Source organism: Schistocerca nitens, chromosome 9, assembly GCF_023898315.1.
Source record: "Schistocerca nitens isolate TAMUIC-IGC-003100 chromosome 9, iqSchNite1.1, whole genome shotgun sequence".
NCBI classification, from domain to species: Eukaryota; Metazoa; Arthropoda; class Insecta; order Orthoptera; family Acrididae; genus Schistocerca; species Schistocerca nitens.
In genome coordinates this window covers 62,541,778-62,557,018 of record NC_064622.1, presented here as the reverse complement: position 1 = coordinate 62,557,018, position 15,241 = coordinate 62,541,778, and the positions used below count along the sequence as shown (strand labels likewise).

General features: G+C 39.9%; 1 protein-coding gene across 1 annotated transcript in view; it reads right to left on the bottom strand.

The window, feature by feature from the left end:
- Positions 1-5,899: 5,899 nt before the first annotated feature.
- Positions 5,900-15,241, bottom strand: part of LOC126202942 (X-linked retinitis pigmentosa GTPase regulator-like) — a 414,771-nt gene continuing 405,429 nt past the window's right edge. The window contains exon 15 of the mRNA XM_049937044.1: positions 5,900-7,140. Coding sequence (XP_049793001.1) covers positions 7,117-7,140 — 24 coding nt within the window. The 3' untranslated portion in view covers positions 5,900-7,116. The remainder of the gene's footprint in view (positions 7,141-15,241) is intronic.

Genomic DNA, 15,241 nt, shown 5'->3' with positions numbered 1-15,241 from the left:
TATAGAGCTGAATGGAGTCCTTAGACAAACAAATTGTAGGGACATAAAAATTTTAATGTGGTACTTGAATGCAAAAGTTGGTCCATCATGAGTGTACACGGCATTGGGAATAGAAACGCAAATAGTGAACTTCTGACAGACGTGTGCGCTGAGCATGACTTAGTCATTGGAGGCACACTGTTTCCACATCACAACTGCCATTAGATAATGAGGGTCTAGCCAGATCAAGTTACTAAAAAATCAGATAGGTCAAAGAGTCATATGCTGGAAGTTTTGACACTGCCTGTTAAAAGTCAGAAATAAGAGAGGAGTGGATATTGGCAAAGTTCAGATTGAAGACAGCAGCAAACAGAACCAAGCTCCATCACTATATATATATATATATATATATATATATATATATATATATATATATATATATATATAAACAAAGATGATGTGACTTACCGAACGAAAGCGCTGGCAGGTCGATAGACACACAAACAAACAAAAACACACACACAAAATTCAAGCTTTCGCAACAAACTGTTGCCTCATCAGGAAAGAGGGAAGGAGAGGGAAAGACGAAAGGATGTGGGTTTTAAGGGAGAGGGTAAGGAGTCATTCCAATCCCGGGAGCGGAAAGACTTACCTTAGGGGGAAAAAAGGACGGGTATACACTCGCGCACACACACACATATCCATCCACACATATACAGACACAAGCAGACATCTCACAAGCAGATGTGCTGTCTGCTTGTGAGATGTCTGCTTGTGTCTGTATATGTGTGGATGGATATGTGTGTGTGTGCGCGAGTGTATACTCGTCCTTTTTTCCCCCTAAGGTAAGTCTTTCCGCTCCCGGGATTGGAATGACTCCTTACCCTCTCCCTTAAAACCCACATCCTTTCGTCTTTCCCTCTCCTTCCCTCTTTCCTTATGAGGCAACAGTTTGTTGCGAAAGCTTGAATTTTGTGTGTGTGTTTGTTTGTGTGTCTATCGACCTGCCAGCGCTTTCGTTCGGTAAGTCACATCATCTTTGTTTTTAGATATATTTTTCCCACATGGAATGTTTCCCTCTCTCTCTCTCTCTCTCTCTCTCTCTCTCTCTCTATATATATATATATATATATATATATATATATATATATATATATATATATATATGGCAAGGTTAAAAGACCAACATACAAAAGACAGATTTGCCCTTTAACTACGAAAGAGGTTACAGGTCCTCTCTGACGAAAATTTTGTATAGGAAGGAATTGAAATAGATTGGCAAAAACTTAACCATAGCTATATAGACATAGGAGAGAACATATTAGGATTAAAGACATTCAAAGAACGAATGGATCTCTGGTGGAACATGGAATGAAATTAGGTGCAGAAAGAACTAAAAAACAGAAGTTAAATTTTTGTTAAGATGAGAGTGCAGAAGATCAAAGCACATAAAGAATACATGGATACAAACAAAAGAGTGAAAATGAGGGTGAGGAGAGATAAAAGAGAATGGATAGATGAACAGGCACAGTTAGCTAGAAGAGGCAGCAAGACAAGAAAATATAAAGGCACTATACAGTATCACCAAATGACTCTCAATGAAGAACTGTAGATGTTGAGGGCCAGATAAGAACAAGGATGGTGTGATAATTATAAACCAATAGGTGGCTACAGAGATAGGAGGAGCATTTCAAGGAGTTGTTAAACCATAAAGACAACCAAGAGGAACAGGTGAGGGATGTTACAGAGGTAGTTGATGCAGATCAAGTTATAAATCTGCAGTGATCCACAATTGGCGAAATTAGGAGTGCTTTGAGGAGCTTAAAAAATGCAAGGCTCCAGGGGCAGGCCACAGCATTGGAGCTGTTAAAAGCTGATATTGGAACTACTGTTAAAATGCTCAGCACCATGATGTAGGACATTTGGCTCAAAGAGAGATGTCCAAAGGAGTGGAAGAGTGGATTGATGGTAAAGCTCCCACAAAGAGGAAATTTGTCGGATTGTAACAACTGCATGGTATCAAATTGCTGTCAGTGCCCAGTAAGGTCCTCACCAGAGTTCTTTTAAATAGAATTAAAGATTCAGTTGAAAATCAACTGCATAAAGAATGGCTGGGTTTTGGCACAACACAGTTGTGCTGAACTTACACTCCTGGAAATTGAAATAAGAACACCGTGAATTCATTGTCGCAGGAAGGGGAAACTTTATTGACACATTCCTGGGGTCAGATACATCACATGATCACACTGACAGAACCACAGGCACATAGACACAGGCAACAGAGCATGCACAATGTCGGCACTAGTACAGTGTATATCCACCTTTCGCAGCAATGCAGACTGCTATTCTCCAATGGAGACGATCGTAGAGATGCTGGATGTAGTCCTGTGGAACGGCTTGCCATGCCATTTCCACCTGGCGCCTCAGTTGGACCAGCGTTCGTGCTGGACGTGCAGACCGCGTGAGACGACGCTTCATCCAGTCCCAAACATGCTCAATGGGGGACAGATCCGGAGATCTTGCTGGCCAGGGTAGTTGACTTACACCTTCTAGAGCACGTTGGGTGGCACGGGATACATGCGGACGTGCATTGTCCTGTTGGAACAGCAAGTTCCCTTGCCGGTCTAGGAATGGTAGAACGATGGGTTCGATGACGGTTTGGATGTACCGTGCACTATTCAGTGTCCCCTCGACGATCACCAGTGGTGTACGGCCAGTGTAGGAGATCGCTCCCCACACCATGATGCCGGGTGTTGGCCCTGTGTGCCTCGGTCGTATGCAGTCCTGATTGTGGCGCTCACCTGCACGGCGCCAAACACGCATACGACCATCATTGGTACCAAGGCAGAAGCGACTCTCATCGCTGAAGACGACACGTCTCCGTTCGTCCCTCCATTCACGCCTGTCGCGACACCACTGGAGGCGGGCTGCACGATGTTGGGGTGTGAGCGGAAGACGGCCTAACGGTGTGCGGGACCGTAGCCCAGCTTCATGGAGACGGTTGCGAATGGTCCTCGCCGATACCCCAGGAGCAACAGTGTCCCTAATTTGCTGGGAAGTGGCGGTGCGGTCCCCTACGGCACTGCGTAGGATCCTACGGTCTTGGCGTGCATCCGTGCGTCGCTGCGGTCCGGTCCCAGGTCGACGGGCACGTGCACCTTCCACCGACCACTGGCGACAACATCGATGTACTGTGGAAACCTCACGCCCCAGGTGTTGAGCAATTCGGCGGTACGTCCACCCGGCCTCCCGCATGCCCACTATATGCCCTCGCTCAAAGTCCGTCAACTGCACATACGGTTCACGTCCACGCTGTCGCGGCATGCTACCAGTGTTAAAGACTGCGATGGAGCTCCGTATGCCACGGCAAACTGGCTGACACTGACGGCGACGGTGCACAAATGCTGCGCAGCTAGCGCCATTCGACGGCCAACACCGCGGTTCCTGGTGTGTCCGCTGTGCCGTGCGTGTGATCATTGCTTGTACAGCCCTCTCGCAGTGTCCGGAGCAAGTATGGTGGGTCTGACACACCGGTGTCAATGTGTTCTTTTTTCCATTTCCAGGAGTGTATTAATACTCTCAGGATCATATTACAACAAAGCAAAGAGTTCCAGGCAACCATGTATCTGGCATTCATTGATTCTGAAGAGACATTCGATTCTGTGAAACATCAAGCGCTGCGGCAGGTGTTGCAGAAGTATGGTATATCACAGAAGATTCTAAACATCATCAAAGATCTCTATAATGGCTTGAAATGTTGTGTGCTCCACAAGGGAATTCTAACAGATACAGTAGAGGTAACAGCTGAAGTTCGGTAAGGTTATATTTTGTCACCAATGCTCTTCCTACTTCGCCTTTACTCAGATATGAGAAAGGTCAGTGAGCTTGAGATGAGGAATCCAATCAGAATCCATGAATGTCTGGAGGATTTGAAATTTGCATACAAGATTGTTTTATTAACTCAGACGCAAACAGATATGAAAGCTAAATCAAACTCACAGAACAAAGAAGCAAAGGTTGCTGGACTCAAGATAAACATATGTAAAACAAAGGAAATGAGTATAAATTCTGGGAACACAGAAGTGCCACTGCTCGTAGGCAAGTAGTAAGTGGAGACTGTCAATTAGTAGAAGAAAAATGGGGCCTTCAGCACACTTTATGTGTCCAGGCTCCATTTTTCCATTACCCTTTCAATTTCGTTCAATAAAATTAAAGATAGAAGATTATAAGACATGAGTGATCCAGTTAGGTTATGATGCTATTACCAAACAATAGTTAGAAAAAGAATTAAAAGGTCTTTTCATAAAGAGTGAATATATAAGTATTTAACATAATTCTGATGTAGACCTCGATGCCTCCCTCCCCATAAACTTCGAGCGGTGAAGGCCGCCATGTACAAACTAATGGAGTCAGGCATTGTCCATCCACTGGACAGTCCGTTGGTGTCCCCTATAAAGTTCATTTTAGAGAAATGACAAATCATGGTGCCTGTGTGGTGGCTACCGGTAGCTCAACAACCAAACTATTATAGACAGTTATCCAGGTCCTAACTTAAGGACTTTGCTACAATGTTAGCTGGCACTAAAATATTCAGCGTTGTTGACTGTAAAACAGAGTACCTCCACCTTCTTCAGAATTGCTTTACTTGTATTTGCCAGTTACATTTTATATCCTCTCTACTTCGACCATCATCAGTTATTTTGCTCCCCAAGTAGCAAACTCATCTACTACTTAAAGAATCTCATTTCCTAATCTAATTCCCTTAGCATCACCTGATTTAATTCACCTACATTCTATTATCCTCATTTTGCTTTTGTTGATGTTGATCTTATACCCTCCTTTCAAGACACTGTCCATTCTATTCAACTGCTCTTCCAGGTCGTTTGCTGTCTTTGACAGAATTACAATGTCATCAGCAAATCTCAAAGTTTTTATTTATTCTCCATGGATTTTAATTCCTACTCCATACTGTTCTTTTGTTTGCTTTACTGATTGCTCAATATACAGATTGAATAACATTGGGGATAGGCTACAACCCTATCTCACTCCCTTTTCAACGACTGCTTCCCTTTCATCACCGCATTCAAGGCAATGGTCGAAATAATGAAAGTTTTCTTGTCAAGCGACTGTGGAGTGATCTGTCAAAAGACCTGCCTTTCTCCCCATACACTCTCCCCGAGTATCAATAACCAGTCTTGCCGTGGCCGTAAGAGTGTGCATTTGAGTGTCTGTATGGTTGTGTGTGTGAATGTGTGTACTTCAGCTAGAAAAAGAACTAGTGCTCGAAAACTAATATAAATGTTGTTTCCTGTTATGTGTTTCTGTGCTCAACACATCAATTGCTATAGGTGAGTTGTTGCCTTTCCCTTATTTTGCGTAATGTTCTAGTTAGGAATTTCCATTACTGTTAAAAGTATAAAAAACTACCATGGCTTTTGAGACTATTAGCTCCTCCCTCGCAGAGATAAAGGGAGTACATTGGGGCAGTCCACAGGATGAGAAAGACCCACTAGCTGTGAGAGTCTTTAACACTCCGTACAATTAAATGAAACAACAAATTTAGTGTTATGATATTTTGTCTTCTGGTAAGTGTTACACATATTGTACTGTGCCTAACTGGCGACAACAAGTTTACATGCTACATCATTTATATTTAAAAAATAGCTAATGAATTCTGAGTGAAGGAAATGGTATACAACACACTGTAATGTCAAGTACATAAATAAATTAGGTTATATACAGATCTTTTCTGAAATGACTAGCTGAACACACTGGGGGAAAAAACCTGGAGGTATTTGAAGAGACAGTCAACTTGGATAACAAAATATTTATTGCAGAAGTACACAGGTTAAAAAAACACAACTTTAAACAAAGTTCTTAAAATGTGCAATATTTGTAAAATACAGTCAATAAGAAAATGATACATCCCAGCTGTACAAAAGATTTATATAAAATACTGGTGGCATTATCACAGCCAAACATTTGATATTGCTTCACAGTATCACACAGAAAGAGTGATTGCTTTATTTAGAACTGGATACTCTTCCTATGATTTCATTCAATAGGAATTATATGATGGAGGGAATGTGTACAGAGAGAGAGAGAGAGATATGAAGAACAGAAAAATGTAACTTTTAATGCATATGGAGATAGTTCTGCATCAAAAAAGATTTTAAGACCACAACACAAAATAAATGGCACTTACATAATTTCACACATACGCGCGCGCGCACACACACACACACACACACACACACACACACACACACACTTGATATAATACAGCATCTTATTAAACAGTGGTCTCTTTTAAAGGGTTCACACATATAAAACAATATTTTTATAGATAAACTGTTGACATGTGTCTCTGCATATCCACAAAACAATTGTGGGATAAGAATAAACCTGAAGAAGGGAAAACAGGGCTGCACATGTGGCCTCATCTATAGCTTCTGAAACTTTAGTTTCAAAGTACTTCTTACTTTACACAACCTTATCACTTAATGGAAAAAGTAAATTTCTTATTGCACATAAACTTCTCTTATAAAGTGCAAAACAGAGATATCTTACTGTACCTCCTTCTCTCTCCAAGTTTGTTCGGATGGTAATTATTTTTGAACCACTATTATATAAATTACAAGCACATTATGTCACTCAAAATTTAATTCTTTTTGTCCACTGAGCAATATTTGTAATTCAGATTTACACACAAATATTATCGAAAAAGTAATTTAATTTCATTTGCATGTATATCAAAAATATTTCACAATTGAAACTACATGGTAAGGCCACAGTTGGAAAGATATTATTCTAATAGAAAATTATGTAAATACAGCCAACAAAATTTTGAGGAAAAGGTAACTAACAGCTACAACCATGTTACAGATAATATTATCAACAGGAAATATGTTTCACTGATTTGTTGATATAAAAAAAAAGAGTACGATAATAAATGACTAGATATAACAAACATTGAAGGGTGTATTTCTTTTTCTGCCTGGATTTTATCTGTGTTACACATCATTCTGGTCCAGGCTCCTGAACAACATAGGTCGACAAAACCGTAAAATCAAGAAAAACAGCTGTCATACTTCCAAAATAATTCCAGAATTCTCCTTTTTAGTAAGCTGATTTCTTCTACAGAATGAGGCATGCTTTCGACTGGAAAATAAAAAGTTACCAGTTAGTGAGGTAAACATTCCACAGTACATCATGTACCACAATGAGAAATGTAATAATGCTACAAATGCACCCCCCTCCCCTCCATAGATACTTATGGAAGTAGGCCTAAATAGATTCATGTGCTGACCATACACATTAATTTCTGCTTAAAAAATGTGTGTGTCATGGTTATCAATAAAAACTGTTTTTTAAACTGAGGTGACAAAAGTCACGGGAGAGAGAGATGCACATACAGAAATGGCAGTAGTTATAACGTACACAAAATATAAAAGGGCTGAGCACTGGCGGAGCTGTCATTTGTACCTTTGTTATTCATGTGAAAAGGTTTCTGATGTGGTTATAGCTGCATGATAGGCATTAACAGACTTCGAATGTGGAATGGTAGTTGGAGATAGACACATGCGACATTCCATTTCAGAAATCATTAGGGATTTTAATCTTTTGAGATCCACAGTCTCCAGAGCATGCTGAGGATACCATATTTCAGGAATTACCTCTCGCCATGGACAACAAAGTGGCCAACAGCCTGCACACAACAACTGAGAGCAGCAGCTTTAGTGTGGAGTTGGCAGTGCTTACAGACAAGCATCACTGCATGAAATAACAGTAGAAACCAATGTGGGATGTATGATGTATGTATCCATTAGGACAGTGTGGCAAAATTTGACGTTCATGTTCCCAAACAGTGATGGAATTTTGATGGATAACAATGCGTCATGTCACCAGACCACAGTCATTCATGATTGGTATAAAGAACATTCTGGATAATTTGAGCAAATGGTTTGACCACCAAGATTGCCCGACTGGAATCCCATCAAACATTCACAGGACATAATTGAGTGGTCAGTTCATGCACAGTATCCTGCACCGGCAACACTATAGAAATGATGGATGGCTATAGAGGCAGCATGGGTTAATATTGCTGCAGGGGACTTCCATCAACTTGTTGAGTCCATGCCACATAAAGTTCCTGTACTTCTCTGGGCAAAGGGGGGTCCGACACAATATTACGAGGTATCCCATGACTTTTGTCACCTAATTGTATATGATAATGGAAAATCCTTATTGGAAGACAAATGTGAGATGACACCTTCCCTATATGATAAGTAGTAACCTTCACTTACTCCATTGTCCAAAATATCATATCATTATTACAAGATGGCTTCACAAGTACAAATAATTTTGACACATTGTGTGATCAATTTTTAGCAGCACAATCAATTCTTTCTGAGCATGCAGAACCTTAAATGGATGATAATAAGGGTACTTTTCACTTTGGTATGTTGTTGCCATTGTGATACTTAGTCCGAAGAATGGTTTGATGTAGCTTCTACGTTAATCTATTCTCTGCAAGCTTCTTCATCTTTGAATACCCTCTGCAACTTAGATTGATTTGAAGTTGCTTACTGTATGCATGTTTTGCTCTCCTTCTACAAAGCAGACCACAACACATTTACTTCCTGTACTAAACTGACCTCCCTCTGATGCCTCAGGATATTTATCAACTAATCCCTTCATTTAGTTAAGTTGTGGCATATATTTCATTTTTTAACCCCATGTGACCCAGTACCTCCTAATTAGCTGAATGGTCTACCCATCTAACTGTCAGCATTCTTGTGTAGCAGTACATTTCAAAAATTTCTACTCTTTTTTTTTTTGTCTGAGACAAATTTTTGTATAAGGCTACACTCCAGACAAATACCTTCACAAAAGACTTCCTAAAACTTAAATCTAATGTTAAAAAATTCCTATTTTTGAGAATTATTTTCTTGCTATAGGTAACCTATATTTAATATCCTGTCTACTTTGGCAATCATCAGTTGTCTTGCTGTCAAAATAGCAAAACTAATCTACTGCTTTTAGTGCCTTATTTCCTGACCTAATTTCCTTGGCATCACCTGATTTAATTTCAGTACATTCCATTATCTTTATTTCACTTTTGTTGGTGCACATCATATAACCTCTTTTGAAGACACTATCCATTCCATTCAACTGCTCTACATGTTCTTTGCTGTCCCTGAAAAATTTACAATGTCATTGGCAAACTTCAAAGGTTTTATTTCTTCTCCCTGAACTTTTAACTACCTTTCCTAAGCTTCTCGTTGGTTTCTTTTACTGCTTGCTCAATGAACAGGTTGAAGAACATCATCAATAGGTGCAACCATGTCTCACTCCCTTCTCAACCATTGCTTCCCTCTCATGCCACTAGACTCTTATAACTGTTGTCTGGTTTCTGTACAACTTTTAATAGCCTTCACTCCCTGTATTTTACCCCTGCTAACTTCAGAATTTCATAGAGTATTCCAGTCAACATAGTCAAAAGTTTTCTGTAAGTCTACAAATGCTATAAACATAGGTTTCCTTTCTCTATCTTAAAGGATAAGTTCTAGGGTCAGTACTGCCTCATGTGTACCCACATTTCTCCATACCAAAAACTGATCTTCCCCGAGCTCAGCTTCTACCAGTTTTTCCATTCTTCTGTACATAATTCGAGTCAATATTTTGCAACCTTGACTTATTAAACTGATGGTGTGGTAGTATTTACACCAGTCAGCATCTGCTGTCTTTGGGATTGGAATTATTACATTCTTCTTGAAGTCTGTGGATATTTTGCCTGTCTCATGCATCTTGTGCCCCAGATGGAATAGTTTTGACATGCATGGGTCTCCCAAGGACCTCAGTAATTCTGAAAGAATCTCATTTACACCAGGGGCCTTGTTTCGACTTCCAGTCTCTGTCAAATTCTTCTCACAGTATTATATCTCCCAGATCATTTTCATTTACTTCCTCTTACCTTTCTATAAAATTACCTTCACTTTCATTATTCATGTATAACCCTTCTATGTATTCCTTCCACTTCTCAGCTTCCCCTTCTTTGCTCTGTAACCACTTGCAATCTGAGCACTTGATATTCATACAGCTGCCTCTTTTTATCTCCAAATGTCTCTCTGACTTTCCTATAGGTGACATCTATCTTTTCCTTTGTTACACATGCTTTTGCAACCTTTCATTTGTCCTGTAGCCATTCCTGCTCACTACTTTGTACTTTCTTGACAGATTTTTTAGATGTCTGTATTACCTTTCACCTGTTTCACTAGCTGCATTTTTATATTTTTTTCTTTTGTCAATTAAATCCTGTGTCCCCTGTGTTTCTAAGTATTTCTATTAGGGCCAATCTTTTTATCTATTGGGTTCTCCATTCATTTTCTACTGCATTCCTTTCCCCTGTTTCAGTCAAATATTGCCTAACACTCCTTCTGAAACTCTCAACATTTTGTTCTTGCAGTTTATCTGAGTCACATCTCCTTAATTTTCTACATTTTCACAATTTCTTCAATATTAACCTGCGGTTCATGACAAATAAATTATGGTCAGAGTCCACATCTGCCCCCAAATATGTCTTATAGATTAAAATCTGCTTTTGAAATCTCTGTCTTACCATCAAATAATCAATCTGAATCCTTTCAGTGACCCAAGGTCTCTTCCTTGTATACAACCTTCTTAAATGATTTTTAAACCAAGTTTTAGCAAAAATTATTAATGTCTATGCACCATTCTACCAGGCAGCTTCCTGTTTCATTCCTTTTCCCCAGTCCATGTTCTCCTACTACTTTTCCTTCTCTTCCCTTACCTACCACTGAATTTCAATCTTCCATCATAATTACATCTTTGTCTCTCTTAACTATCTGAATACTATTTTTAATCTCATCATAGATTCTTTCCATCTCTTCATCATCTGGAATTAGCTGGTATATAAAATTGTACTACTATGGCGGGTATTACCTTTGTATTTACAGCTTACGTACATTATTATTTTCGTATTTATTATTAGATTCACTCCTACATTACACCTGCTTGGTTTTATATTTATAACCCTGTACTCTCCTGATCAGAAGTCTTATTCTTTCCGCCACTGCACGTCAATAACCTCCCCCCCCCCCCCCCCCATTCTTCTTGAGGCACCTAACATTCCATGTTCTGACTTGTAAAATGCCAGATTTGTTTTTTCTCCTGATAACATCCTCCCAAATAGTCCTCGCCTGGAGAATCAATTGGGAGACTATTAGACCTCCAGAATTTTGGCCTGGGAAGATGCCATCAGTATTTCTGTACAGTAGAGCTACATGCCCACAGAAAAAATAACAGTTGTGGTTTCCCCATGCTTTTGGCCATTCACAGTACCAACACACAAGGCCATTTTGGCTAATGTTACAATGTCAAATTAGTTAATCATGCAGGATGTTGCCCTTCTTCAGGAACCATAGGTTAGTCTGGGTGCTCCAGAGATGTCTCTCCATTGTGGTTGCACCAGGGTAAGGCTACCTTTATCAGTGACACTTGCAAGCCACCCCATCTCAGAAAGGACCATGGTTTGGGGATGGGGGGGTATAGATTTTATTTTATTTGTCCTTGTAACGAGTTATTTTAGGTGCATGGACAATGTAAAAGTATAAAACATTATTTCAATCCAAAATCACAAGATGCCACACCACAGTACAAACTGTAATCACTACCACTACAGCTAAAATGATGCTACTGCTTAAATTTCTGTTTGTGTCATTTCCATGAAATACAGATTTAGGGATAAGACATTACTTGATTGATATTTTAAAAGTTTTTCTAGTCAATATTTTCAGTTTTTCCATGAAACAGAGATTTTGAGATAACTCATTACTTAATCGATATTTTAAAAACTTCTTTAGTCAGTATTTTCAGTACATCTGCTAACGAATTATGTTCACTCATCATTACAATGATTTTCTGTCAATGCATCTTCTGTTGACTGTTTGAAAAGCTGATTTGTGCCTGGTTTCGTTATTATGAATCAAGAAGTTCCTACTAGCTATTTCCATATTTCCTTCTACTAACATTATGGTCTGATAGAAAACATAGTAAACAAAGTCAGAATATTAAAGCTCATGAATCGATTTCTATGTGATGTGCCTAGATGCTCCTTTGTTACAATCCTCGTTGCTCTCTTCTGCTAAATAGAAACCATTTTCAGCAAAGTTTGGTAGATACTGGCCGGCAGTACTACTCTGTATGACAGAGTAGGATATACTAAGCCACAATACATATTTCTTGTGGTTTCAGCATTTTGGCAAGGAGTTGATGAATACAGAGTGGATGTTATTGTATTACACACATGAACAACTTTTTGTTTCCTTGAGAGCTGTTACCTGTGCGCACACTCAAAAATGTAATTACCAGAAATGTTGTTATGACAATACCACAGGAGTTTCCCTATATGATGCACCTTATTAAATATGAAATACTCTGGTTTATCCTGGATCAGGTTTTAAACTATATCCCTGAAATGAGCCTGCACTTTCTATCTATGAAGTTCTCCACCTCTATATTCAGACTTACTGTACTAGTGCATGCCCAATCTATCATTAGCGTACTTTATAATGAGGGGGCTATTATCCTACAGCATGTGGGATATCATTGATGTAATGTACATTATTTTAATTTTATTTATTATGAACATGTATCATATGTGTGGACACGTTGCTTACATGTGGAAAGAGTAGAAACATAGAATATACTTGTCAATACATAAGACTATCTGTGCTGATGAGTAAAATTATGCCGTCTTAATTCTGTTAGAGATGTCAAAAGACTTGTAAGATCAGCTGAATGGAATGGATAGTGTCTTGAAAAGAGGTTATAGAATGAATACCCACAAAAGTATAATACTAATGGAGAGTAGTAAAATTTAAGTTATATGATGCTAGAGAAATAAAATTAGGAAATGAGACTTTAAAAGAAGTGGATGAGTTTTGCTACTTGGGCAGCAACGAAACTGACTGATGATGGATGAACTAGAGAGGATATAAAAAGCAGTCAGACAATAGCAGGAAAAGTGTTTCTGAAAAAGAGAAATAGACTGCCAGAGAAAGTTAGTACACCTGGAAAGACAAAGTCAATTTTGATCCAATGACAGTATATGCCACCTGGGGAATAGTAGATGTGCTGATAACGTTTTCAATGTTGTCCACCAACAGATAGTGTAGTGGCATAGCTATCACAGTGCCATATGTGTCTAACCTTTAATAGGGAATGAACACATCTAGAAGACTCATTGTGAGACCCACTTGTGCTTCCTACAGTGAAATGAGCGAGTCTGGAAGGGCTCAAATAGTGGCCTTATGAGTGACAGGATGATCATTTCCAAGAATTGTCATTCAAGTTGGACATGTTGTGTCAGTTGTGCAATGATGCTGGTATCTGTGGTCATGTGAACTTTCTCACACCTGTAGATAGGTTCTGGACATCCATGCAGCACAGATGCCCACCAGGATCATTGTAGTGTAAGGGAAGCATTGGCAGATTATACAGTTATCACAGCACAGATTAAAGGGCTTGTGAGCCCAGATGTGTCAACACAAACTGTTGCAAACAAGTTATTGGTAGTGGGACTATGGGCACGCACACATCTAGCTCATCTTCCACTCACGCCACAGCATTGACGTGCACAGCTTGACTGGTCGAGGATCACTTGGAAGATGGAACTGTGCACAGTAATCTTCAGCAACGAAAGCAGATCCTGCCTGCATGCAAGTGATGGTCATTTGCGTGTACAATGTAGACCTTGTGAGCGCTATCTCATAGAGTGAATTCGTCCAAGACGCACTGCCCCTACCCTCAGGCCTTACGGTCTGGGGTGCGATAAGCTACAGATCTTGTGTTTTTAGCCAGAGTTCAGTGCATGCAGAATGTTGTTAGGGTCTTTTTTTGCAGTTCTTGCAACAGGAAAGTGAATGCTGGCCATAAACTGCCTGTGAAAAATCAACATTTGAAAATCAACATACTCTGCAAGATGTGCAGGAACTTCCCTGGCCAGCAAGATCTCTGGACTTGTTTCCAATCGAGCATGTGTGGGATACGATGGGACAAAAAGTGATTCAGGCAACTTGTCAGGCAACAACTCTTACAGAACTACATGAACAGGTCAAGCAGGCATGTATTTAAGGACAGTATTTGCCATCTGTATGATTGAATGGACACCACAGTCAGCACCTGCATTGTCACCTGTGGACGCTACACCAAGTACTAATATGGGAGTTTCGGCATTGGTCGGTACATGGTACCTCAAAACGGCTTGTGTTATTGATCTGTAAATGTAATCATTTCATGTGCTTCATATGCACTGGTACAACAATAAATCTTTAGTGGATTGGAAAACTTTAAAAGGGTGTACTAATTTTTTCTGGCAGTGACTTTTATGTCTATGTACATTACTAAATTAAAGTTCCCCACCATGTTTTTTTGTATAAGGCTAATCTCAGAAACTAGTGCAGAAATTTTGATAAGATTTTCACTAATAGAGAGACCGATTCACGAGGAAGGTTTGTACATAGAATTTATTATTATAGAAATGATGAAAGTGTAATATACACTATGTCATCAAAAGTATCTGGACACCTGGCTGAAAATGTCTTACAAGCTTGTGGCACCCATCACGCCTTGATGACACCTTCCACTCTTGCAAGCATAAGTTCAATCAGGTGCTGGAAGGTCTCTTGGGGAATGGCAGCCCATTCTTCACAGAGTGCTGCACTGAGGAGAGGTATTGATGTCGGTCGGTGAAGCCTGGCACCAAGTCGGCGTTCCAAAACATCCCAAAGGTGTTCTGTGGGATTCAGGTTAGGACTCTGCACAGGCCAGTCCATTACAGGGATATTATTGTCGTATAACCACTTCGACACAGGCTGTGCATTATGAATAGGTGCTCGATCATGTTGAAAGATGCAATCGCCATCCCCAAATTGCTCTTCAACAGTGGGATGCAAGAAGGTGCTTAAAACATCAGTGTAGGCCTGTGCTGTGATAGTGCCATGCAAAACAACAAGCAGTGCAAGCCCCCTCCATGAAAAACATGACCACACCATAACACTACCTCCGAATTTTACTGTTGGCACTACACACACTGGCAGATGACGTTCACCAGGCATTTGCCATACCCAAACTCTGCCATCGGATCGCCACATTGTGTACCATGATTCGTCACTCCACACAACATTTTTCCACTGTTCAATCATCCAATGTTTACGCTCCTTACACCAAGTGAGGTGTT